Source organism: Mustelus asterias, chromosome 17 (genome assembly GCF_964213995.1).
Source record: "Mustelus asterias chromosome 17, sMusAst1.hap1.1, whole genome shotgun sequence".
Classification (NCBI taxonomy): domain Eukaryota; kingdom Metazoa; phylum Chordata; class Chondrichthyes; order Carcharhiniformes; family Triakidae; genus Mustelus; species Mustelus asterias.
In genome coordinates this window covers 21,841,547-21,868,401 of record NC_135817.1, presented here as the reverse complement: position 1 = coordinate 21,868,401, position 26,855 = coordinate 21,841,547, and the positions used below count along the sequence as shown (strand labels likewise).

At 45.3% G+C, this 26,855-nt stretch overlaps 1 protein-coding gene across 1 annotated transcript in view; it reads left to right on the top strand.

The window, feature by feature from the left end:
- The window catches only part of LOC144506362 (uncharacterized), a 183,797-nt gene that overhangs the window by 107,764 nt on the left and 49,178 nt on the right, over positions 1-26,855 (top strand). Inside the window, exons 8-10 of the mRNA XM_078232374.1 lie at positions 6,170-6,373; positions 17,594-17,703; positions 23,633-23,783. Of these exons, the coding sequence (XP_078088500.1) occupies positions 6,170-6,373; positions 17,594-17,703; positions 23,633-23,783 (465 nt within the window). The remainder of the gene's footprint in view (positions 1-6,169; positions 6,374-17,593; positions 17,704-23,632; positions 23,784-26,855) is intronic.

Here is a 26,855-nt window from a genome sequence, read left to right as displayed (position 1 = left end):
ACATGATTTTCCAACTCCTATACTCAACGCCCCGACCAATGAAGGCCAGCATGCCATATGCCTTCTTGACCACCTTGTCCACCTGAGTTGCCACCTGCATTGGAACTGTGGATCTGCACACCTAGATCCCTCTGTATGCTAATATTTCTAAGGGCTCTACCATTTACTGTATACTTTCCTTCTGCAGTAGACCTTCCAAATCACATAGATAAATGCCATGGTAAACTGACTGTAATGCCTACCTTGGTTCTCTAGGACTTTTGTCCCAGTTGTTTTAAAAGTTGTTAGGGCCCCTGACCCCTCATCCCTCTCACCTGATACCCTCATGGGCACTCATACTCTCCATGCCAACTAATGCCCTCACCCATCCGCCATACTAACTGTATGCCAAATTATGCCCCTCACCCATCTGCCATACCCCATCATACCTTCCATTTGACCTCCACAGCCAATCACCTAGTATTCACCATGGGCAGTCTTCAAGAGACCTGTGGAGATGAAAAAAATTTCTAACAATATAATATAGCTCTCATGCCTACATACTCAATAGTGAAGAAACAATCCCATTTATAGAACCCATTCAAAGCTTTTAAATCTCCTCTTATAAAAAAATGTGCACACTTGTATTCGGAACCCACACCAAAAACAGCTAATCCTTTAAATTTTAAACTGTCAATCAAACAGAGATCACAGAATGCCTGCTGAGTTTATTCAAGCCAAGCATTCATAACATCATAATAGTCCTTGGGGAAATATCAGCAAAGAGCTCTCCAAACTGCATAACCAGGTGCTACTATTTTTCCAATGTACACTGGTCAATCAAAGCAGTCCAGCAGAGGTTTTTCTTTTAACTGAGGCTGCAGTTTTTTTTTAAAGTTTAGAATGGCACATTTAAGATCATGACAGTTACACAGACCTTATCTGCCCTTCAAAATTGTTTACATCTATTTCATCAAATCACGACTCCCCACTGTGGTTTAATGCCCATGCCACAACTAAAACAGGGTCTCTTTGTACTTAGTACTGTGTTCAAATGGGCCAAAGCTGGCTTTGGGTTTCGCTGCTGTGTGAATCACACCCCACCCCCTCCTCTAACAAAACTTGTATCTATCAGAAATGGGGGAGGAACCTCTGCATCCAGGTCCCACCCCACATTTTTAAAGGTCTGCAGAATCTTACCATCTCAGCACAAATCTAGCCCTAAATTACCAAAATATATTAGTGCTTCTTATGCCACCTTATTGCTTTTTGCTGCCTAACATTCTGGGCTGTGACCCCTGTTACACTCCCAGTGCATTATACATAATGTGTAAGGAGCAACCTATAAATATTCACATGAGTTGATCTTGAGCCTGGACTGATGAGCAATGGACAAATTCCTGGGATTACATTATCAGCCCCAAGGGCAGAAAAGTAAAACCAAAAGTGACATGATTAAATAAATAAAGAAAATAGAACAGAAAACTTGAGTATGTGCTATCAAAACGTTTTGTCTTGCACCCATCAGGACAATCTAAGAATAGCAATGTCAGGAGAAACAACCACTTCATACTGTATGTGAAAAGAGTGTTGATTTGTTGGCAAGTGGACTCTGATTGGTAGAGGCATTGCAATGGAGAATGCATCAGTTGATGGTTACTGACAGTTAATTGCCAAGAATTGTTTAAAATTTAAACCAGGATGCTTGACTCTGATTGGTCAGGGAATTGCTATGAGGAATGAACCTGTGAATGGCTATCACTTATTTAGTTTAGCTGAAACAGACGTAATACTTGTGCTTGTTCCTTCTGTCTGCAAAGAATAGGGTGCTGTGTATTAATATATGTAGCTATTAGTACATGCAAAACGCCATACTGTAAACCCGACTGACAATCTTAAATTGGTTATCAGTGTAATTTTTAGAACACCAAGGATTATTTAGCAAATGGTGGAATCACATCTAATGTTGGGCACTGTGTTTGAGTTTTGCAAGCATGAGGTGGTTGGATACAGTCTGTACCTTGTCCATTTCGAACAGCAGAAGGGACATGCTGGGATGTATGGCCTACACACCTAGCATCACTGGCAGTGAAATTCATAAATCACATTATTCAGTGTGCAATTGGCAGATGTATTTTTGGCTTGACGGCTGCATCACTTTAGTGGTGAATACTACTCATGTTACTGCTGCATAGTAGCAGCGTGAAACAGCTAGCCTCGCCTGTTGCTCAAATATTTAAGAGACCTTGCCATTCCAGGGTAATCTAAGGTAGACTGGACACTTTTTAGGGCCGAAAGTGTCAACCTTAGGGTCATTCATGAGTTTGCACAATAGTGAAATGAAGTGATCTGGGTAACTATTATCCTACAGGATGTCTTTAATACACCCTATTACAAAATCATGGTGAGCAAATGGCTTGGGCCTTATTTATCAGGTTGCCGATAAATCCAGTCTTACAGTGTATGGAACTGTTAAGAATCCTAAGACCTATATTGACTAGTGAAAGTAGTCTTGCGGTAGGCCATGGTAGAGAAAACCCTGACAGGTTTCTAAACCAGTGCATCAAGGAAGGGGAATTAATTTGACTGCTCCATTTCAAAGGTGAATTTGGGCGCAAGATTGAGCCCATTAAAACATGCATGGAAATTATTACATGCAGCTGTGGACTGAAATAAAACAAACATATCGTCCACATATTGGCAATTTGCAAGGGGTAGGCGGTTAAATTTCATTGCACAATCTCATACAGCATAAAGTTGCTGTTTCCCCTCACACTGGTATTCTTGCAATTGTCCTGATGAGTGCAAAATGAAAAGCTTCGACAAAATATCTTTTTTTCAGCAACGCTCAAGTTCTGGGTTGGTTTAGCTCATTTGGCTGGACATCTGGTTTGTGATGTAGAGTGAAGCTAACAGTGGGGGTTCAATTCCCATACCGGCTGAGGTCATTCATGAAGGCTCAACCTTGCCCCCCACCTGAGTTGCGGTGATCCTCAGGTTAAATCACCCTAGTCAGATGGTCATCTGTGACTATGGTGACTTTAGCTTTGACTACCAAATGGATAGAAAAAGTTTACAGTCTATGGGCTGAAATTCAACTTCAGGAGGGAACAGAACAAGTGATAATGAAGCAGCTGCCTGGGATAAACTCTGCATGATATCCCTTTTCACTGACTTCACAAGAAAGAACAACCATGTTGGATGTTTAACTGGTGGCCAATTTGCCACTGAGAGAGAGCTGGTAACTGTTTGCAGTGCAACACTCCCTCAAGCATTGGACTGGAGTGTTAGTCTGGGTTATAGATTCAAAGTCCGGAATCTGGCTACATCCCTCAGCCATCTTACTTGGAAGTTAGATGCTACTGAATGAACTCAGGTAAATCTTTTGGGAACATTGGTGGGGTGGAGGAAGAAGCAAACAAAACGTCTTAAGTCTATTTGTCTGAATTAAGCAAGATAACTTCAATTTGAAGTGAAGTCCACTTAAGTCACCTTTCTATGTTGGAAATAAGTTAATTAATATAAACAGAATATTCTAGCTCATTCCTTTGAAGCCAAACCTGCTATCATTATTTCAAATCTTAGAAGAACTGTTGTGCTGAAACCTTAATACTTGAGTTCGGATAATATGATGGATTTGGAGGATTTGTCACCACCTGGGTAAACAAAACCCTCTTGTCAAAAATAGAACAACTTGTATAAACTTCACCTTCATTCATTAGAGCAACAGGCTGGAGCTTTTAGTATGTGGAGTATGTCTGGATTCAGATGATAGTGATGAACCATCCAAGCTCAGGAGGTCATTTGGCCCATCAAGTACCAGCTGTCTGACAGAGCATCTTACTCAGGCCCTTTTCTCCCTATCCCTGTAACCTCACACATTTCCAATGGCTAATCCATCCAACTTATACATCTTGGGACATTAATGGGCAATTTATCATGGCCAATCCCCCTAACTTGCATGTCTTTGGACTGTGGGAGGAATCCAGAGCACCTGGAGGAAACCCTCGCAGATGAGGGGAGAACGTGCAGACACCCAAGTCACCCAAGGCCAGAATTGAACCCGGGTCCCTGCTGCTGTGAGGATTTTCTGTGCTATCTCCTGAATCACATCCTCACCCCCATCACATTAATTGTAGAAAGAAAAAGGATCATGTAATTTGATTGGACAGGTTATTTTTTGACATAATCTTTCACAAATGTTGGTTTGGCTGGTTAGGCCAGCATTTGTTGTCCATCCCTAATTGCCCTTGAGAGGTTAGTAGTGTTCTTACAGAATATACATACAGGAGATGTGCTGGCTTTAGTAGTAGGGAGTGGTTTTGTCAACTTTCCCCACTGACTTGTCGGGAAATAAACTAGCTATGGTGGCACAAGGTCAGGTAGGTGAGGAGAGTCCTGGGTTCAATCACAGGCCAGAATCTCAGCAGGAAAAAATACTACAATTTAGAATCAGAATCATAGAATCCCTACAGTGCAGAAGAGGCCATTCGGCCCATCAAGACTGCACTGATGCTCTGGTAGTGTACCTTACCCAGGCCCTCTCCCCAGCCCTATCCCCATAACCCTGCACATTTACATGGCTAATCCATCTAACCTACACATCTTGGGACAACTTATCATAGACGGTCCACCTAACCTGTGCATCTTTGGAGTGTGGGAGAAACTGGAGCACTCGGAATAAACCCACGCAGACACGGGAAGAATGTGCAAACTCCACACAGTCACCCAAGGCCGGAATCTAACCTGGGTCCCTGGCAATGTGAGGCAGCAGTGCTAACCACTGTGCCACCTCAAGTCCCTGGCGTATGTGAACCCATGATGGGAAATCATGCTACCCAGTGTGAAATGTGAATACCAATGGAGGCTGTGATATTTCTATAGTAGAATAACGGGCCATATTTCATAGCCTCCTGGTGTAGAGAAGGGAGCAGTGATCCAGAGTGGCATCAGTTCCTTTCCAGATCCAATCAAGACAGATTGGTGGTGGTATAAGTAGGACACCCAGAAAGAGATCTTTGCTAATCGCATAGCTGAATAAACAACCCATGAAGGGACTTGTAAAGATCTTGATTTGGAATGTTGTTGTGACAGATAGGGAAAGCGGAGGCCAACTTGTTAACTAGTTTTGAAGTGTGGGTTTGAAGGAAAATGGAAAGGATCTCCTTTACAGAAGAATTAATAAATAATGAACTGCTAAGGAAAGTGAACGAACAGAGCAGCTGAACATAGAAACCATAGAAACCCTACAGTACAGAAAGAGGCCATTCGGCCCATCGAGTCTGCACCAACCACAATCCCACCCAGGCTCTACCCCCATATCCCGGAGCACCCGGAGGAAACCCACGCAGACACGAGGAGAATGTGCAAACTCCACACAGCCCATTTTGGGCGGCACAGTAGCACAGTGGATAGCACTGCTGCTTCACAGCTCCAGGGACCTGGGTTCGATTCCCGGCTTGGGTCACTGTCTGTGTGTAGTTTGCACATCCTCCTCGTGTCTGCGTGGGTTTCCTCCGGGTGCTCCGGTTTCCTCCCACAGTCCAAAGATGTGCGGGTTAGGTTGATTGGCCATGCTAAAAATTGCCCTTAGTGTCCTGAGATGCGTAGGTTAGAGGAATTAGTGGGTAAATATGTGGGGATATGGGGTAGGGCCTGGGTGGGATTGTGGTCGTTGCAGACTTGATGGGCCGAATGGCCTCTTTCTGTACTGTAGGGTTTCTATGATTCTATTCTATAAACATCAAAGCAGAGAGACTGAGCAGAGCACATCTCGAGAAGAAACAGATTTGTAAGAGACGGAATGGATGAAAGAGGAAAAAGACAAAGAGCAAGAAAGAGAATATCAATGCTTGATGGGTTGAAAATTGATGGAAGTTGTTGGAAAATGAAAAGACTGGCAGAGGACAGAGAGATATGGAGAAGACTATGAGCCAATCACCTGCCTTTGAGTAGAGGACATGTGTTGATGCTGGTGAAGTAGGATAACAATAATAAGCTTTCTAGCAAAACACTTTGATCAAATCAACTTGTTCCATCAGTTTGAATTTAACTTGTATTCAATAATATATAGCTGATGTACTATAGATGTCACAGTACCTAGGAATAGTCTTGCTTGTAGGAGAGAAGTTGATCCTGAGTGGCATTCATCCTTTCAGACTTTTCTGTTGTTTTCTATTTTATTTTGAAGGGTTTTTGGGAAATCCCAGACGCAATGTTAAAATACCCGGTGCGTTTATACTCAAAGCCAGTCAGAAGACCCAGCCAAAGCTGGCAGCACGATACCTGGCCAGGAATCTGTTTACCGATGAAGTTCTCGTGACGAGCAGCGTTGTAGGAAGCAAAGAGCAAGGACTGAAATCCCTGGATCCAAATAAACTGGCAGCTGTGAGAGGTGAGTTTACCACAACTTGGGTGTTGCAATTGGAGTGGCGACACAATCTCAGATGAGCTCTGTGTGAAAAGGAGTGAGCTTCCAGGTTAGGTTTACCTCATGGAAACAGGCCCTTTGGCCCAACTTATCCAGTTACAGATAACCTGTGTTCTATATTAATTAATTGTTGGGCAGTCTCTCGCGCAGTCTTTGGTATGCTAACGAGGAGGTTGACTGATACTTCCATCAGTGGTTTTTTTTAGATATCACTGATTCTGTCTTGATGGCAGAAATGAACACCACAATTTAATCTAGTGTGCTTGCAGTTTCAATGTGGGCTTTCTGGAAGGTAAAGGTTGTCGTCTGCAGTTGGGTCTTTTTGATTTGGGTGGGTTTATCTACCCAATGTGTGCATTATCAATTGCTAGGTGTTAACAGGATTAACACAGAATAGGAAGGCCAAAACCAAGGCACAGAGCTTTTTTTCATTTTTTTCAAGGAAATTTACTCACTTGTCTAGTCTCATAGCACTCCTCCCACACACGCAGTGTCCCCTATCCATATGCTCTTATTGGGGGTGGGATTTGAACCCTTGTGCCCAGGGTATTAGCCTGGGCCTCTCAATTACCAGTCCAGTGACATTACCCATCATACCACTTCTCAAAGACAATTAATACCCATCACTTGGCTCTCTAAACCTTAAAAATGGAATTTACAAGATATATTACACTAGGATGCTTTCAGAAATTTTAGAATTCACTTGCCCTATTTGAGATGATGTGTGAATAGATTTTTGCTCCTTCACCCTTGGCCACCTATGCAAGGTGCTCCTTCACTCTGTGTATCAGCAGATGTCCCGTGGAGTTGCTCATTTCTAAGCACAGGGATGTTGCACCAAGTCATATTGATATGTTCACACGTGAGCATTGGGGTGACCCTGGGATCTCGGGGCACTGGGAAGTGGGCCAGAATCTGGCAGCATAGGGAACGGTCTCAGGGTCTGGCAATATCTGCAATATTAGATTGCAGCTTCTGGAGGAGCGTGTAAAGGAGCTGGAGGGGGAGGTAGAGGAACTCCGCATAATTCGGGAGGCGGAGGTGGAAGTTGATAGGAGTTATAGAGAAATAGTAACTCCTAGAAATGAGGCTTGGGTCAATGCCAGGAGGAGGGGTAAGAAGCAATCGGGAAGACAATCCCCTGGGGCGGTTCCCCTCCATAATAGGTTTTCGGTGCTGGAGGCTACAGTTGAGGAGGAATCAACTGAGCATAGAGAGCAGATCTCTGGGGGTGAGCCGAGTGAGAAAGCTCAGGTGGTTAGGGGCTGTAAAAGACTGGGCCTTGTGATTGGGGACTCCACAATTAAGGGGACAGATAGGAGGGTCGGAACTAAAGGTAGGGACTCAGGGTTGGTGTGTTGCCTACCAGGGGCTGGGGTCCGGGATGTGTCTGACAGGGTATTCAGGACTCTTAGGGGGGAGGGAGATAAACCACAAGTTATTGTACATGTGGGGACACACGACATAGGGAGGATAGGGGAAGGGGATATTAGGCAGGGATTTATGGAGTTGGGGTGGAAACTAAAGGCCAAGACTGACAGAGTGGTTATCTCTGGACTCTTGCCTGTACCACGGGATAGTTTAGAGAGGAATAGGGAGAGGGAAGGTTTGAATTCATGGCTGAGGGGATGGTGCAGGAGGGAGGGGTTCAGGTACTTAAGCAATTGGGGCTCGTACTGGGGAAGGTGTGACCTCTATGAGAAGGATGGTCTACACCTTAATCAGAAGGGGACCAATATCCTGGGGGGTAAATTTGCTAAGGCCATGCAGGGAGGTTTAAACTGATTCGGGGGGGGGGAGGGATCCTGAGTAGTGGGGCTGAAAGTGAGGGATGCATGGATGGGGACTGCAATGCACGGCATTGCAGAGGTGGGGTGGAGCAGGGTTTGAAATGTGTATACTTCAATGCCAGGAGTATTCGCAATAAAGTGGGTGAACTTGCAGCGTGGATCAGTACCTGGGACTTCGATGTTGTGGCTATTTCAGAGACATGGATAGAGCAGGGGCAGGAATGGATGCTGCAGGTCCCGGGGTTCAAATGTTTTAGTCGAAGTAGGGAAGGAGGTAGAAGAGGGGGAGGGGTAGCATTATTGGTCAGAGATTGTATCACAGTGTCAGAGAGGAGGTTTGATGAGGACTTATCTGTTGAGGTAGTATGGGCGGAGATTAGAAATAGGAGAGGAGAGGTCACCCTGTTGGGAGTCTTTTATAGACCTCCTAAAAGTTCTAGAGAGGTTGAGGAAAGGATTGCGGAGTCAATCCTGCTTAGGAGTGAAAGTAATAGGGCAATTGTTATGGGGGATTTTAACTTGACTAATATTGACTGGAATTGTTATAGCTCTAGCTCGTTAGAGGGGTCAGTTTTTGTTCAAAGCGTGCAGGAAGGTTTTTTTGACTCAGTATGTAGACAGGCCAACTAGAGGTGAGGCTATATTGGATCTGGTGCTGGGAAATGAGCCAGACCAGGTGCTAGACTTGGAAGTTGGTGTGCATTTTGGTGATAGTGACCACAATTCGGTTACGTTCACCTTAGTGATGGAAAGGGATAGGCATGAACCTCGGGCCAGTGGTTTTAGCTGGGGGAAGGGTAATTATGAGGCTATTAGGAGAGAATTAGGAAACATAGGTTGGACTAGGAGATTACAGGGACTGGGAACGTCCGACATGTGGAGTTTTTTCAAGGAGCAGCTACTGCGAGTCTGTGATAGGTATGTCCCTGTCAGGCAAGGAGGAATTGGTAGGGCTAGGGAACCGTGGTGCACCAAAAAAGTTTCTTTGTTGGTTAAAAAGAAAAAGGAGGCTTATGTTCGGATGAGACGTGAGCACTCGGGTAGTGCACTAGAAAGCTTTAGATTGGCTAAGAGGGAGTTGAAGAGCGAGCTTAGAAGGGCTAAAAGGGGACATGAGAAGACTTTGGCGGATAGGGTTAAAGAGAATCCTAAGGCGTTCTATAGGTATGTCAAGAACAGAAGGTTGGTTAGGGCAAGTTTAGGGCCAGTTATAGATGGCAGAGGGAAGTTATGTGTGGAACCGGAGGAGATTGGTGAAGCATTGAACCAATATTTCTCTTCGGTGTTCACGCAAGGGGACATGAATATAGCTGAGGAGGACACTGGGTTGCAAGGGAGTAGAATAGACAGTATTACAGTTGATAAGGAGGATGTGCAGGATATTCTGGAGGGTCTGAAAATAGATAAATCCCCTGGTCCGGATGGGATTTATCCAAGGATTCTCTGGGAGGCAAGAGAAGTGATTGCAGAGCCTCTGGCTCTGATCTTCAGGTCGTCGTTGGCCTCTGGTATAGTACCAGAAGATTGGAGGTTAGCGAATGTTGTCCCATTGTTTAAGAAGGGGAACAGAGACTTCCCCGGGAATTATAGACCGGTGAGTCTCACTTCTGTTGTCGGCAAGATGTTGGAAAAAATTATAAGGGATAGGATTTATAGTTATTTGGAGAGTAATGAATTGATAGGTGATAGTCAGCATGGTTTTGTGGCAGGTAGGTCGTGCCTTACTAACCTTATTGAGTTTTTTGAGAAAGTGACCAAGGAGGTGGATGGGGGCAAGGCAGTGGACGTGGTATATATGGATTTTAGTAAGGCGTTTGATAAGGTTCACCATGGTAGGCTTCTGCAAAAAATGCAGATGTATGGGATTGGGGGTGATCTAGGAAATTGGATTAGGAATTGGCTAGCGGATAGGAAACAGAGGGTGGTGGTTGATAGTAAATATTCATCATGGAGTGCGGTTACAAGTGGTGTACCTCAGGGATCTGTTTTGGGGCCACTGCTGTTTGTAATATTTATTAATGATCTGGATGAGGGTATAGTTGGGTGGATTAGCAAATTTGCTGATGACACCAAAGTCGGTGGTGTGGTAGACAGTGAGGAAGGGTGTCGTAGTCTGCAGGAAGACTTAGACAGGTTGCAAAGTTGGGCCGAGAGGTGGCGGATGGAGTTTAATGCGGAGAAGTGTGAGGTAATTCACTTTGGTAGGAATAACAGATGTGTTGAGTATAGGGCTAACGGGAGGACTTTGAATAGTGTGGAGGAGCAGAGGGATCTAGGTGTATGTGTGCATAGATCCCTGAAAGTTGGGAATCAAGTAGATAAGGTTGTTAAGAAGGCATATGGTGTCTTGGCGTTTATTGGTAGGGGGATTGAATTTAGGAGTCGTAGCGTTATGTTGCAACTGTACACAACTCTGGTGCGGCCGCACTTGGAGTACTGTGTGCAGTTCTGGTCCCCACATTACAGGAAGGATGTGGAGGCTTTGGAGAGGGTGCAGAGGAGGTTTACCAGGATGTTGCCTGGTATGGAGGGGAGATCCTATGAGGAGAGGCTGAGGGATTTGGGATTGTTTTCGCTGGAAAGGCGGCGGCTAAGAGGGGATCTTATTGAAACATATAAGATGATTAGAGGTTTAGATAGGGTGGATAGTGATAGCCTTTTTCCTCTGATGGAGAAATCCAGCACGAGGGGGCATGGCTTTAAATTGAGGGGGGGTAGTTATAGAACCGATGTCAGGGGTAGGTTCTTTACCCAGAGGGTGGTGAGGGATTGGAATGCCCTGCCAGCATCAGTAGTAAATGCGCCTAGTTTGGGGGCGTTTAAGAGATCCGTAGATAGGTTCATGGACGAAAAGAAATTGGTTTAGGTTGGAGGGTCACAGTTTTTTTTTTAACTGGTCGGTGCAACATCGTGGGCCGAAGGGCCTGTTCTGCGCTGTAATGTTCTATGTTCTATGTTCTATGTTCTAATATCTGGAGGGGGAGTCTGGGAATACCAGAAGGGAAACCTCAGGATTCTGAAAATGCTAAAGAGAGAGGCTGTAGAAACATTGGGGAAGGTTCTGGGATCTGAGAAAATTCAGGAGGGAGTTTTCAGTGTCTGAGAGTTTGGGGGCCGTTTGGGTATTACAACTGTGGTTTGGAATGTGGAATTTGTTCGTACCACCAAGAGTATTCATGATGTTTCAAAAGATCATCAATGTGATGAAATTAGTATGAATACTAAACAAGGATCCCATTATCCAAGAATAGTGGGAGAGAGCAGGCAATTGTTACGATGGGAATCAGATTGAGAATCAAATATTCCAGAGGGTTCGGGAATATTTGATTCTCAATCTGATTCTCAGGTTCTGGAGTATTGAGTGCGGGGTCTGACAGTATTGAGGTTAGCGGGGACCTGGCAGTAACAGCAGCAAAATGGAACAATCTACCTTGTGTGGGAATGGGGAGTGGGAAAAGATATACTGGCACTGGAGGGGGTGCAGAAGAGATTCACTAGGTTGATTCCGGAGTTGAGGGGGTTGACTTATGAGGAGAGACTGAGAGATTGGGGCTGTATTTATTGGAATTCAGAAGAATGAGGGGAGATCTTATAGAGACATATAAGATTATGAAGGGAATAGATAAGTTAGAAGCAGAGAGGTTGTTTCCACTGGCAGATGAAATTGAAACAAGGGGGCATCGCCTCAAAATAAGGGGGAGCAATAATGAGTTGAGGAGGAACTCCTTCACCCAAAGGGTTGTGAACCTATGGAATTCCCTGCCCAGTGAAGCAGTTGAATGTTTTTAAGGCAAGAATAGATACATTTTTGAACAGTAAAGTAATTAAGGGTTATGGTGAGCGGGCGGGTAAATGGAGCTGAGTCCATAAAAAGATCAGCCATGATCTTACTGAATGGCGGAGCAGGCTTGAGGTGCCAAATGGCCTACTCCTGCTCCTAGTTCTTATGAGTCGGGTGCATAAGAGACAAATTGCTACAGCTTCTTTCGTGACTTCAGGCACTCACTACCACTTTCTTCATTGTCAGCTGACTCTGGTTTTACACTTCTATCTTCAAGCAGTTAAATATGAATTTTCTGCCTCTTAAAATGAATAGATGAAAAATCACAAGTTGGTCTGCGCAGTTTCCTAATATGTGCGTTCCCCACCACATTTTGCAAAAACGTAAAATTCACCCTTTCATTTACTGGGAGTGAGTTGTTTGCCAATCTTAAATAAACATAATTTTCCATAAGCAAAAATGACCTTGGCCGGTATTTTCCGATGTCGGATGGCCCGTTGCCACTGCCAGAGAGAACGGAGAATTTGGCCAAGTCTCCATTCACGGGGACTGGAGAATCCCAGCTGCAGGTGATGTCGGAGAATTCCGACCTTCATAAAATACTCAGCAGTTGGGAATTTGCATAGTTTCCAAGTCTGGAGGGAGACTCTGGAGGGAGGCTCTAAAATGCTTCAGGAGAGATCATCCAACTGAATTCTCAGTGACAGGAAGTAGGCAAGTGACTAAAGCAAATGCATTCTCAATAATTAATCTCCATTTCTATCCTATCTGCCAACAAAGAATGCAAAATCCAGTGCTCTTCAGTTCATAACAGAACCGGGGTGGCACGGTGACACAGTGGTTAGCACTGCTTCCTCACAGCGCCAGGGACCCGGGTTCAATTCAGGCCTTGGGTCACTGTCTGTGTGGAGTTTGCACGTTCTCCCCGTATCTGCATGGGTTTCCTCCGGGTGCTCCAGTTTCCTCCCATACTCCAAAGATGTGCGGGTTAGGTGGATTGGCCATGATAAATTGCCCCTTAATGTCAGGGGATTAACAGGGTAAATATGTGGCGTTACGGGGGTAGGGTGGGATTGTTGTTGGTGCAGGCTCTATGGGCTCAATGGCCTCCTTCTGCACTGTGGAGTTTCTATGATTCTATAATAGAAAGCGGCATTGGTTAATAAATTTAAATAAATGCTAGACTTGCCTGAAATAAAGGTCTGAGATTTCAATCTTCATTGGAAAAAAGCAAAGAAGCTCTTAATCATCATAAGATGAGAGGATGTGCCCTCCGACCATTTATTTAAAAATTCATTTACAGGATGTTGGTGCCGCTGGCCATGCCAGCATTTGCCCATCCCTAACTGTCCTTGAGAAGGTGGTGGTGGGCTGCCTTCTTGAACTGCTGCAGTCTCTGAGGTGTAAGGTACAGCCACAGTGCTGTTAGGGAGGGAATTCCAGGATTTTGACCCAGCGACAATGAAGGAACAGCAGTATATTTCCAAGTCAGGAAATTGAGTGACTTGAAGGGGAATTTCCAGGCGGTAATGTACCTTTGTCCTTGATGGTAGCGATCATGGGTTTCGAAGGTGCTACCTAAGAAGCCTTGATGAGTTCCAGCTGTGCATCTTGTCGATGGCACAAAATGCCGCCACTATTTGGCAGTGGTGGATGGAGTGAATGTTTGTGGAAGAGGTAGCAATCAAGAGGGCGGCTTTGTGCTGGTTGGTGTTGAGCTCCTTGAGTGTTGTTGGAGCTGCATTCATCCAGGAAGTGGAGAGTGATTTGTGACATTCCTGACTTGTGCCGTGTAGATGGTGGACAGGCTTTGGTGAATCAGGAGGTGAGTTACTTGCTGCAGGATTCCTAGCCCCTGACCTGATCAGGAAAGCTCACTGAATTAAGTGGCAATCAGGCACTTAACTGGGCAACAGTGGGCCTTCTCCACGATCAAGGAGTTGGATCAGTCGTGGAGGTCCTACCAGCTGAAAGCTGTTGACCAATCAGAGGCCGGCAGCTCTTCATTCTACACCCACCTGAGACTCAATATGACAAGAGACCCAGGCATAGGCGATTGGTGGCAAGAGAGGTTTCCAGGAAGGGAGGAGGGTATGGGTGGTGGTGATTGGTTCTGAGCAAGCCCTCCCTTTCCCTCAATCACGCACTGAGTGCCTTTGAATGAGGGACGCCCCCTGAGAGCCACAAGCAACCACGATAGGGTTTACTTTTCATGTTTCCCACATGGCAAGTCCCTGCCCACTCCTGGCTGAATACCAGCAGAGACAGGATGAGGCCCTTAAGTGGGCATTGATTGGAGCCTCAACTGGAGGCGGTACAGGAAAGCCATCCAGATAGAATCATAGAATCACTATAGTCAGAAGGAGGCCATTTGGCTCATCAAGCCAAACAATTCCACCCAAGTCCTATCCCCATAACCACAATTATTTATCCTTCTAATCGCCCTACATTAAGGATCAATTTAGCATGGCCAATGCATCTAACCTGCACATCTTTGGATTGTGGGAGGAAACCAGAGCACCCGGAAGGAACCCACGCAGATACAGGGAGAACGTGCAGTGACCCAAGGCCAGAACTGAAGCCAGGTCCCTGGCTCTATGAGGCAGCAGTGCTAACCGCTGTACCAACGTGCCACCCAAATTGATTGATTTAATTGTCACCCTCCTGCCAAAATTAAATGTCCCCTGCCTGCAAACTCGTCACAGGGAAGGGCATTAAATTCTGCCCTCACCGTCCAAGCTCTGAAAGATAGGAAAATATTTGAGGACAGCTGCCTTTGTAACAATAACTGTGTTCAAGAGGAGGTAGAGAAACAAAGAACAAAACTCATCCCTGCTGGATTGAAGACGAGGGCGCATTTATCAGTCACTGAAGTTCAGCTACAAATACTTCAAGCACTTGAAGTACATTCTTCTGTGTGCAATTTTAATGCAGCTTTAATTTAAATTAACCCACACCTCCCTAAAAATAGGGCATGGAAAATTCCAATATCAATTGAAAAATCTACCCCCACATTTCTTTTTGCTATCAGTACAGGGTGGGTTCAGTAACTTTGCCAGGCCAGTTTCTTATCATTCTTATACTCCAGAAGGTCAGGTACTGAAGGATAGAACTAGAGCCAATCTTTACATACTTTTATCCGTATTTATTTACAGAGATAAATATTACAGTACAAGCTCCTCAGCCTCTTGTAGGGGCACAATTGAAACCCCAGTTACTCCTGACTACTGCCTACAAATAAATACAATTAATAACCATGGCTAAATCTTGCTGAAAATGTTGATGTTTTAAATCCCTCACCCCTTCAAATCATTGTAATCTCTTCCAGGCCTACACCCTTCAATCCCTCCAGGGTGCCTGCGCTCCTCAAATTCTGGCCTCTTACACAATGATGATTTTAATCATTCATCCATTAGTGGCGGCACCTTCAACCAAAGACCTACATAAAATGTGCAGTATGAATAAAACCTGTTTTATTTCATTTATTTATTAGTGTCACACATAGGCTAACATTAACACTGCAATGAAGTGACTGTGAAAGTCCCCTAGTCGCCACACTCCGGCGCTTGTTCGGGTACACTGAGGGAGAATTTAGCATGGCCAGTGCACCGAACCAGCACGCCTTTCGGAGTGGGAGGAAACCCACACATTGACGGGTGGGAATGCGTGCAGACTCCACACAGACAGGCGTGCAGACCCCACACAGACAGGCGTGCAGACTCCACACAGACAGGCGTGCAGACTCCACACAGACAGGCGTGCAGACTCCACACAGACAGGCGTGCAGACTCCACACAGACAGGCGTGCAGACTCCACACAGACAGGCGTGCAGACTCCACACAGACAGGCGTGCAGACTCCACACAGACAGTGACCCAAGCCAGGAATTGAACCTTGGACCCTGATGCTGTGAGGCAGCAGTGCTAACTGCTGTGCACCGTTGCAGTGGTTGCTAATGTCTGGGCTGCGAACACTGCCATAAGCACAATTAGTGTTACGCCATGTCAAAGATACAAGTAGGGCAAGTTAGTTCATGGAAGTTCATTCCCATTCCTTACAAGATGGAATGCATCTCTACTGAGCAATGCCATTTCCTGGAGCCCCGTCACAGAGTGACAAACAAAAAAAAATCTTACACTTAACAGTAATCTTCTGTTCCAAAAAGCAGTGGCCTTGTTGTCAGATGATGTGTGGTTCGCTGCTTATGGCGTTACGCACTTACAGCATTAGTAGCCACAAACTTGCAGCACACATGAGACAAGCATCCCAACGAAGCAATGAATTAGCAAATTAGAATGAATTTTAAAAATCTACTAAATTATCGCTTACATGTGGAATGGCTGAGGCAACTAGCATAGGTACACTTAAGGGAAAACTAGGCAAGTACTTTAAGGGAGAGAGGAATAGAAGTGCTTGTTGATAAGGCGAGATGGACCTACCTTTCATTAGTTGATCTTTCTCTACACCCTAGCTATAACTGTAACACTACATTCTGAACCCTCTCCTTTCCTTCTCCCCTATGAACTCTATGAACGGTATGTTTTTTCTGTATAGCATACAAGAAAAAATACTTTTCACTATATCCCCAATACATGTGACAATAATCAACCAAATCAAATCAAGAAGGAGGCTCATATAGAGCATAAACATCGGTATAGTCCTAGTGGGTCAAGTGGCCTGCTGTCTGCAATAAAATTCTCTGTAATTCTGTGAGTAACATAGAAAAATAATGATACAAATGACCTACAGGACTATATTCTTTCAATCTTTACTGCGCTTTTGGGTCCGGGTCCATAGGACTCTTAAATCGGCCTCGCAGGTGGAGGATGCGGTCAAGAAGGCGTACGGCATACTGGCCTTCATTAATCGAGGGATTGAGTTTAGGAGTCGGGAGATAATGCTGCAGCTTTATAGGACCCTGGTTAGACCCCACTTGGAGTACTGCGCGCAGTTCTGGTCACCTCATTACAGGAAAGATGTTGAAGCCATTGAAAGGGTGCAGAGGAGATTTACAAGGATGTTGCCTGGATTGGGGGGCATGCCTTATGAGGATAGGTTGAGGGAGCTTGGTCTCTTCTCCCTGGAGAGACGAAGGATGAGAGGTGACCTGATAGAGGTTTACAAGATGTTGAGAGGTCTGGATAGGGTAGACTCTCAGAGGCTATTTCCAAGGGCTGAAATGGTTGCTACGAGAGGACACAGGTTTAAGGTGCTGGGGGGTAGGTACAGAGGAGATGTCAGGGGTAAGTTTTTCACTCAGAGGGTGGTGGGTGAGTGGAATCAGCTGACGTCAGTGGTGGTGGAGGCAAACTCGTTGGGGTCTTTTAAGAGACTTCTGGATGAGTACATGGGATTTAATGGGATTGAGGGCTATAGATAGGCCTAGAGGTGGGGATGTGATCAGCGCAACTTGTGGGCCGAAGGGCCTGTTTGTGCTGTGGCTTTCTATGTTCTATGTTCTATGTTTAATGGAATGTGAGCCAACCTAACGCAAGATTGAAGCATATTTTCGGTTTGAATTAGTTCCGTGACATGTGTCGTGTTTTGTCCTTTGTTTCCACAGTTCGATTCTGCTCATGAACCTATTTCTTATCCACAAAATTGTTCTTACAGAGTTCTTGAGCAAACAATTCCCTCAACATGACCTCACTGAGATGGGTAAAGACTGGAAGGCCTGCATCTCAGCAATTAACAGCATGATCAGCGTTACCAGGACAAGAGCTGTAAGTTATTATTTCCATAGAGTTGATGCTGACAGAATTCTGTAAGAGAATAAGTGAGCGAAAAGAGGTCTGTTTACTCACCGAGCCTTTCCCTCCATCATTCAGAGCACTCGATCAATGTCAACAGCTTCATGAATGGAAACAACCTGATAACGCTTGAGCCACAAGAGCAGAAGGCTTTATTATTTATCCATTGCTTTGAAATACTACCCAGTGAGATAGTTAGTCATAAAATCCCAGGTGTCTTTCACTATGCAGGCTAAGCAGTGGGCGATTCTCTGGCCCGCACGCACATGCACGGATCGTGCTGGGACCACGCAGTGCCGGAGAATCGTGGGGGGGGCGGGGAGGGGGGCACAGCGCATTCAGCGCCAGGAAGAACCTCCTTTGGGATTCCCCTGCTACCAACGCAATCTGGCTTCGGCCCAGCGAGCACGAGAACCAGATTAGCATATTTAAATCACATTTAAATATGCTGGCCAGGATTCTCTGATCTTGTCCGGTTGGGATTCTCCGGTCCTGCGGTTGTGACTGTAGTTTTGGCTGAGCGCCAAACTCTCCATTCTCGCTGGTAGTGAAGGTGGGCTATATGACATTGGCAAATTTTGGCCACTGTGTCAGTTTGAAGCTGGATTCTCCCTGCTCCCGGGATTCTCCAACCCTCGGGTGCAGCGGGAACCCGGCGCCAATCACTACCTGTTACCAAAAACAGGAACTCGTTGTGATAGCCACGCTGGAGCTCTTGGAGGTCATTGAAGCCCCCAAGTGGTTTTGAAAATAGCTGGGTAGTGCCCTGGCACTGCCCAGGCACCCCCTGGTTGGCACTGCCAAAGTGGGGCCTGAAAAGGTGAGGAGTGAATGGTGGCTGGAGGGGGAGTGGAGATGAAGTGTGGGGGGGCCTTTGGCGACACCAGAGCAGGGTGTTGCTCATATGGGGGGGCTGGGGGTTTGTGCCAGTACCAGCGAGTGGGGGAGGACTGGGGGGAGGGGTGGGGGGGCCTGATGCCAACAAGTGGGGGAGGGCTGGGGGGTTGGTCTTAGCCAGCGAGTAAGATTGTCCAGAGACGGTCTTGCTGGCATTTGTAGGTCCCCACTCCAGAAAACATTCTGTGGGAGATTTCGGTGAGAATCTCCTTATGATGCAAAAGATCTCTCTGTGCGATCTTGCCGGCTTGCCGTGCCAATCGATCGGCATGGCAAGCCGCGTAGATAGCGTGGGAGGCCAAAAGTCTGATTCGCACCCGGCACAAATTAGATTGCTATCCTCCTGGCCCCTCTTTACCACCGAGAATGGCTTCGGGCCCAGAAACAGCACAGAGGCTATTAATAGAACAATGACGAAATTTAAAAGTACTTAAATGATTGGGCTCGGCTGCTTCCGAAGCAGCACCAAGCTTCAATCCAGAAAATGCTTTCCTCGAGCCCACTGCATGCTTGTTATCGTCTGCACTCCGGGAACACAGGAACAGAGGTAGTCCATTCAGTCTTTCAAACCTGTTCCTCCATTCAATTCAATCATCGCTGACCTGTATCTTACTCACCTCGGTTCCATAAACCTGAATGCCCCCGCCTAAAAATAGCTATCGATTTCAGTCTTGAAATTTTCAGTTGACCTAGCCTCAGGGACCTTTCTGGGGAGAGAGGTCCGGATTTATCCTTACTGTGAAAAAATACTTTCTGTCATCACTCCCAAATTGCCTTCGTCTAATTTTAAGGTTATACCTCCCCTGTTCTGGTCTTCCCCACCAGAGGAAATAGTTTATTTCCATCTACTCTATCAATATCTACAGTCCAAAGATGTGCGGGTTAGGTTGATTGGCCAGGTTAAAAAAATTGCCCCTTAGAGTCCTGGGATGCGTAGGTTAGAGGGATTAGCGGGTAAAATATGTGGGGGTAGGGCCTGGGTGGGATTGTGGTCGGTGCAGACTCGATGGGCCAAATGGCCTCCTTCTGCACTGTAGGGTTTCTATGATTCTTCTTCTATGATATCTTTCATCATCTTAAACACTCAATCTTCTTTGGGTTGGAAATAACCCAGCAGTTGTATGTCTCACTGCTGATTAGACGTGCTGGTTAGGTGCATTGGCCATGCTAAATTCTCCCTCAGTGTATCCAAACAGGCACCAGAGTGTGGTGACTAGGAGATTTTCACAGTAACTTCATTGCAGTGTTAATGTAAGTCTACTTGTGACACTAATAAATAAACTCCACTATCCATTGATCTAAGTTGTCTCATGTAAATGAAACAAGGCTGCTGTTCTCTAAGTCTGTTGGACTTAAACCTGGTCTTGTGAGATTTTTTACTGTGCCCACTCCAGTCCAATACCAGCATCTCCACATCATCTCTATCTGATGAGAAATTTCATACATTAGGTTGCTTTTCTGACTGGTTAGTCAAGCTCTTGCTTAATTTTTGATACGAGGAAGTTAAAAATACCAAACTTGGAAAAGTCGTAGCTTTGATTTATGAGGAGGTGTTATGGTTAAAAAGAAAATGGAGCACCTTGGTGATGGGTCTGGGATACTGATGTCTAAGGGTTCCCTCAGTGTCCTGTTTAGTAAGTGCACTGCTCGATATGGAATGGAGTCAAACTGCAGATCAAGGAGGTCCTCAGTTTTATCCTTGTGATCAGTTAGCCAATCTCAGTCAGGGCGACGAACAGAGAATTACAATTGACCACTTGGCATGGGCATGAAGAAGGTTTCTACTCATGGACCAAAATTTTCCAGCCATTTCCACTGGTGGGATCTTCTGGTCCTGACAACGGCGACCATGGATTCCCCAGCAGCAGGGGTTGTGAACAATGCGAAAACCCATTGACAGCAGGCTCGATGGGCTGAATGGCCTCCTTCTTCTGCACTGTAGGGTTTTTATGATTTCTACTCCACCACAGGCAAGTGGCGGGCCATCTCTGCCGCCACAAGACACGCCGCAGGGGGTGCGGAAAATCCCACCCTCTGGTTTCTATAGTAACCTCAGTTAGAAAGTGCAGTTGTTCAGATTTCATGTGTGGTAAGATCGGGATCTGACAGCGGTGTCTCTATAAATAAATAATCATCCAGCATTCACTGCCTGAGCCTAAATGTGAAAAATTAATTCTTTAGTGAGAAAGCAACTGCTACCAGTTTTTTTAAACATATCTTCGCACTTTTTTCCCCTTGGGGAAGTGGTGGAAAGATTCCCGAGCTGATTATCAGCTATTGAATCACGTTAGGAACACTCCTTCCATGACCAACAAGTCCTGCTGTTGGACTGGAACCTGGCGCTTCAAGTCCAGAGGAAAGGACAGTACCATGGTGCCCCAAGACCTCTTATACTCCTCCCAATGGTATTATGTTATGTTATGCTGAAGGTAAGTATGCAGGTTCTGCAGGCAGTAAAGAAGGCAAATGGCATGTTGGCCTTCATTGCGAGAGGTTTTGAGTACAGTAGCAGGGTTGTGTTGTTGCAATTATACAGGGGCATGATGAGGCCACACCTAGAGTATTGTGTGCAGTCTTGGTTTTCCTTTTCTGAGAAAGGATGTTCTTGCTCTCGAGGGAGAGCAGTGAAGGTTTACCAGGCTGATTCTGAGGATGGCGGGACTGATGTAAGAGGAGAAATTGACTAGGTTAGGATTCTTTTCACTGGAATTCAGACAAATGAGGGAGGATCTCATAGAGACTTATAAAATTCTAACAGGACTAGACAGGGTAGATGCAGGGAGGATGTTCCCAATAGTGGGGGAGTCCAGAACCAGGGGTCACAGTCTGAGGATTCAGGGTGAACCATTTAGGACGGAGGTGAGGAGACATTTCTTCACCCAAAGAGCAGTTAGCCTGTGGAGCTCATTACCACAGGAAGTATTTGATGCCAAAACATTGAATTTGTTCAAGAGGCGGCTGGATATAGCACTTGGGGCGAATGGGATCAAAGATTATGGTGAAAAAGCAGGATTAGGCTATTGGATTGGATGATCAGCCATGATTCTATTGAATGGTGGAGCATGCTGGAAGGGCCAAATGGCCTCCTCCTGCTCCTATCTTCTATGTTTCTATGTCCTTCAGAAGACTTTGCTGTTCAGTATGGGAATGTAGAGGGGTGAACCTAAAAGCCAGGATCAATGTCGACCAAGCAGTCATCCTCTCCACTCCTCTACATGAGTGAGATCTGGACTGTGTACCAGTGACACGCAAAGAAAATCAATCACTTCCACCTTGGCTGCCTCCGCAAGCTCCTTGATGTCAACTGTCAAGACAAAGTCCCAGGCATGGAGGTTCTTGGGAGAACTGGCATGGTCAGCCTCTTTGCAATGTTACAAAATGCCTAGTGGTATTATCACTAAAGTATTAATCCAGAAACTCAGCTAATGTTTTGGGACCCGGGTTTGAATCCCACCACATCAGATGGTGGAATTTGAATTCAATAAAAAATATCTGGAATTAAGAATCTACTGATGACCATGAAACCATTGTCGAATGTTGGAAAAACCCATCTGGTTCACTGATGCCCTTTAGGGAACGAACTCTGCCATTCTTACCCAATCTGGCCTACATGTGACCCCAGATCCACAGCAATGTGTTTGACTCTCAACTGCCCTTCAAGGGGAACTAGGGATGGATGATAAATGCCGGTCAGCCAGCGACGCCCATGTCCCATAAATGAATAACAAAAAACTGCTCTGATGTCACCAGACATGTCACCAGAATGCCTGATAATGGACTCTCAAAGTGAATTTTCTATGGTGAACTGCAGAACGGAGCATGCTCCCATGGCGGCCAGAAAAAACGTTTCAAGGATACCCTGGAAGCCTCCCTCAAGGACCTTAAAATTGACATTGCATCATCGGAGACCCTTGGCCAGGATCGCTCAGCCTGGAGGAGTGTAATTGCCAAAAGCTCATCAGTTATGAAGGCCAGCTTATGAGGGCCACTGCCTAACTCATACTCAACGAGGGGCAACGGTTAGTGTCAACCCAAAACAAGCGCAAAGCAGGTTAAAAACCAGGAGAATAGTGCCGCCAACTACCTACCAGCCTCATTGTCCTGTCCTCACTCCACTGGAACCTTGCGTGCCAAGATAGGACTCATGAGTCATCATTGCACCCACACAGCCCATACCTGGATGACCAATGAAGATTCTTCTTCAGTACTGAAGGACAAACAACAATAACTTGAGAGGTGTGTATTGGAAGGATTTTGCAAGTTGATACTCAACCCATTGGCCACATTATGAACGCATTTTCCTTAGCCATCAAGTCCTGGGGTGGGACTCGAAGCCAGAACTTCCGGCTCAGAGGCAGGGATGCTAACTAGTGCATCACAAGACCTCAGGCAAATAAATGCTGCCTATTTAAGAGATATCTTAAATACCATGAATGGTATGTGTTAGGGGTGGTGAGCTATGAGATTAATATTGGTCAATTATGTATTGCAGCAATGTTACTTGCTAACTTTATTGTTGAGGGCCACTGCCTAACTCATACTCAAGGATCGTTGTTGGGAATGATCCCTGCAGGGTGATAGGATGGAGGCCTATGTCTGCACTTCAAGCTTCTTATTTTAATCGTGACTGTGGGAATTGGAACACTACATAAAGAAATAAAAACTGTTGTAATTCTATGTTAATCGTGTCCTATCACTGACTGAATGGAAGCAGGGATGACTCTGCCTCTTAACAACACTCGGTTTGCTGAAAGGGCATTAAAAAATGTGAATTTTAACTAGATCAACCTCTTAGTTCCACACAGGCCATAAAGCCCCAGAGACACATAGAGCAGTCAAACGTCTGAGGGCCAATTTGAAGTGGAGAGAGATTGCCAGTAGTCCTTGGGCTATATTATAAATACAATACAGCATCTCATACCTTCATGGTTTTGTAGTCATTGCTTTGACTTTTAAGCTAAATGAGTGTAAGAAATGAAGGTAATTATGTTGTTTTTCATTTCAGGGAAGAGAATATTTATCTGATGAAAAGGTATCAGCAGCAGCCGTCCCTCCGCCCACCTTGGATTCTGCTATAAATAGTCAGCTCTGGTGGCTTTATCAGAACTCAGCACCACTGCCTTCTACACAGCATCAAAAACCTTATGAGAAATTAGGTAGGAATGACCTTCAACATTTCAACAAAAAACAGGGACATATTTAGTCTGCTACGCACAAATATAAGCCTTTATCTTATATCCACAAGGACACAAGATAAAACTCGGGTCTTGCTGTCAATCAGAATTATTTTCCTTTTATGAAAATGCTTTGTTTATTCTCAGTTGTGCTGCTGGACATAGTGAGGTATTCTTCCTCTGAATGCTGTCTCAGTGCTTGAATTAACTTGCACCCCTCCTCCCACTTTGCTCTTGACAGAATTGCATTGGCAATGGTCTGATTGACGCAAACATCTATGTAAACTTCCTGCCCAATTGACAAGGGATGTGTTGTCATGAGTGTCAACATGAGGGGGAAAAAAAACATCAAAGCAATGGAGGATCAATGTGGTATAATTATATAATAATTACTGACAAATTCACAAGTTAGCCTGCAATGTCTTTGGCTAATGCTTGCCATATGTTCAATTCATGGTTAAATCTGGTTTACTTCCTGGTGACTGTGATGAGCTTCAGACTCTGGGTCAGAGTTGTGGAAGTAGCCAAGCACAAGGGAGCACTCAAACAAAACTTAAAAACAGAATTGAAAGACTGCATGTTACTGAGAGGATAGGAAAGACAACATTATTGTCCAAAGATTAAACTTGCTTTCTCAAATGATTTTCTCAAGTTCCTCTCTCTGATTATTTTATGTTAAGTAAGCGAGACATTTTAACCAAGAGAATTGAGCTTTTAAATGATAGCTTTGCCGAGAATAATTTCTGCCCTTTTAAAATGAAACCTATACTGATGCTGGAGACTAATCTCCATTTGTCCAAAGTGCAGTCTGTGGAAATGCTTCCCACAAGCTCCAGCTACCTGGGCCATCAAACTCTGACAACTCTGTTTCTATTTGATTTGATGTTTTTTTTCTTTCTGGCTTCACTTGGTAGAATTTTGAGGTGGTTTGAAAAGGGCTGTTCAGTACTGCTCCCTCATTGGGGTGGATAAGTCTAAAATCTGATTTTAAGATCTACTGGCAGCTTAGGATACATGAAAACTTAAAGCAATGCCTTCAAATTTGGCCTCCAGTGGGATACAGAAGTGGACCATGAGGTAAAGAAGTGTTTTAGAATGTCAGTGAATACAGGAAAATTCCTGCCTCCTTTGTGCGACCAGATTTGAAGATTCAAATCAGGAAGAGGTGTGATGAACAAGGACACTCATTGACAGCTCCAGAAGCTGAGTTAGCCAATCAGTGATTAGCACTGCTGCCTCACAGTGCCAGAGACCTGAGTTCAATTCCGGCCTCGGGTAACTGTGTGGCATTTGCACATTCATCATTCATATCCCCTTCATCATTTTATAAACCTCTGTTAAGTCTCCCCTCAACCTCCTCCGCTCCAGAGAGAACAGCCCTAGCTCCCTCAACCTTTCCTCATAAGACCTACCCTCCAAACCAGGCAGCATCCTGGTAAATCTCCTTTGCACTCTTTCCAGCACTTCCACATCCTTCTTATAGTGAGGTGACCAGAACTGCACACAATATTCCAAATGTGGTCTCACCAAGGTCCTGTACAGTTGCAGCATAACCCCACAGCTCTTAAACTCCAACCCCCTGTTAATAGAAGCTAACACACTATAGGCCTTCTTCACAGCTCTATCCACTTGAGTGGCAACCTTTAGAGATCTGTGGATATGGACCCCAAGATCTCTCTGTTCCTCCACAGTCTTCAGAACCCTACCTTTGACCCTGTAATCCACATTTAAATTAGTCCGACCAAAATGAATCACCTCACATTTATCAGGGTTAAACTCCATCTGCCATTTTTCAGCCCAGCTTTGCATCCTATCTATGTCTCTTTGCAGTCTACAACAGCCCTCCACCTCATCCACTACTCCACCAATCTTGGTGTCATCAGCAAATTTACTGATTCACCCTTCAGCCCCCTCCTCTAGGTCATTAATAAAAATCACAAATAGCAGAGGACCAAGTACTGATCCCTGAGGCACTCCGCTAGCAACCTTCCTCCAGTCCGAAAATTTCCATCCACCACCACCCTCTGTCTTCGATCAGATAGCCAGTTACCTATCCAATCGGCCAACTTTCCCTCTATCCCACACCTCCTTACTTTCATCATAAGCCGACCATGGGGGACCTTATCAAACGCCTTACTAAAATCCATGTATATGACATCAACTGCCCTACCCTCATCAACACACTTAGTTACCTCCTCAAAATATTCTATCAAATTTGTGAGGCATGACTTGCCCTTCACGAATCCGTGCTGACTATCCCGGATTAATCCGCATCTTTCTAAATCGTCGTAAGTCCCATCCCTAAGGACCTTTTCCATCAACTTACCAACCACCGAAGTAAGACTAACCGGCCTATAATTACCAGGGTCATTTCTATTCCCTTTCTTAAACAGAGGAACAACATTCGCCACTCTCCAGTCCTCTGGCACCATCCCCGTGGACAGTGAGGACCCAAAGATCAAAGCCAAAGGCTCTGCAATCTCATCCCTTGCCTCCCAAAGAATCCGAGGATATATCTCATCAGGCCCAGGGGACTTATCGACCTTCAGTTTATTCAAAACTGCTAGTACATCCTCCCTCCGAACATCTACTTCCTCCAGCCTATTAGCCTGTAACACCTTCTCTTCCTCAAAAACATGGCCCCTCTCCTCGGTGAACACTGAAGAAAAGTATTCATTCATCACCTCTCCTATCTCTACTGACTCCATACACAAGTTCCCACTACTGTCCTTGACCGGCCCTAACCTCCCCGTGGTCATTCCTCACATAAGAGTAAAAAGCCTTGGGGTTTTCCTTGATCCGACCCACCAAGGACTTCTCATGCCCCCTCCTAGCTCTCCTAAGCCCCTTTTTCAGCTCATTCCTTGCTAACTTGTAACCCTCAATCGAGCCATCTGAACCTTGTTTCCTCATCCCTACATAAGCTTCCCTCTTCCTTTTTACAAGACATTCCACCTCTTTTGTGAACCATGGTTCCCTCACTCGGCCATTTCCTCCCTGCCTGACAGGGACATACCTATCAAGGACACACAGTATTTGTTCCTTGAAAAAGTT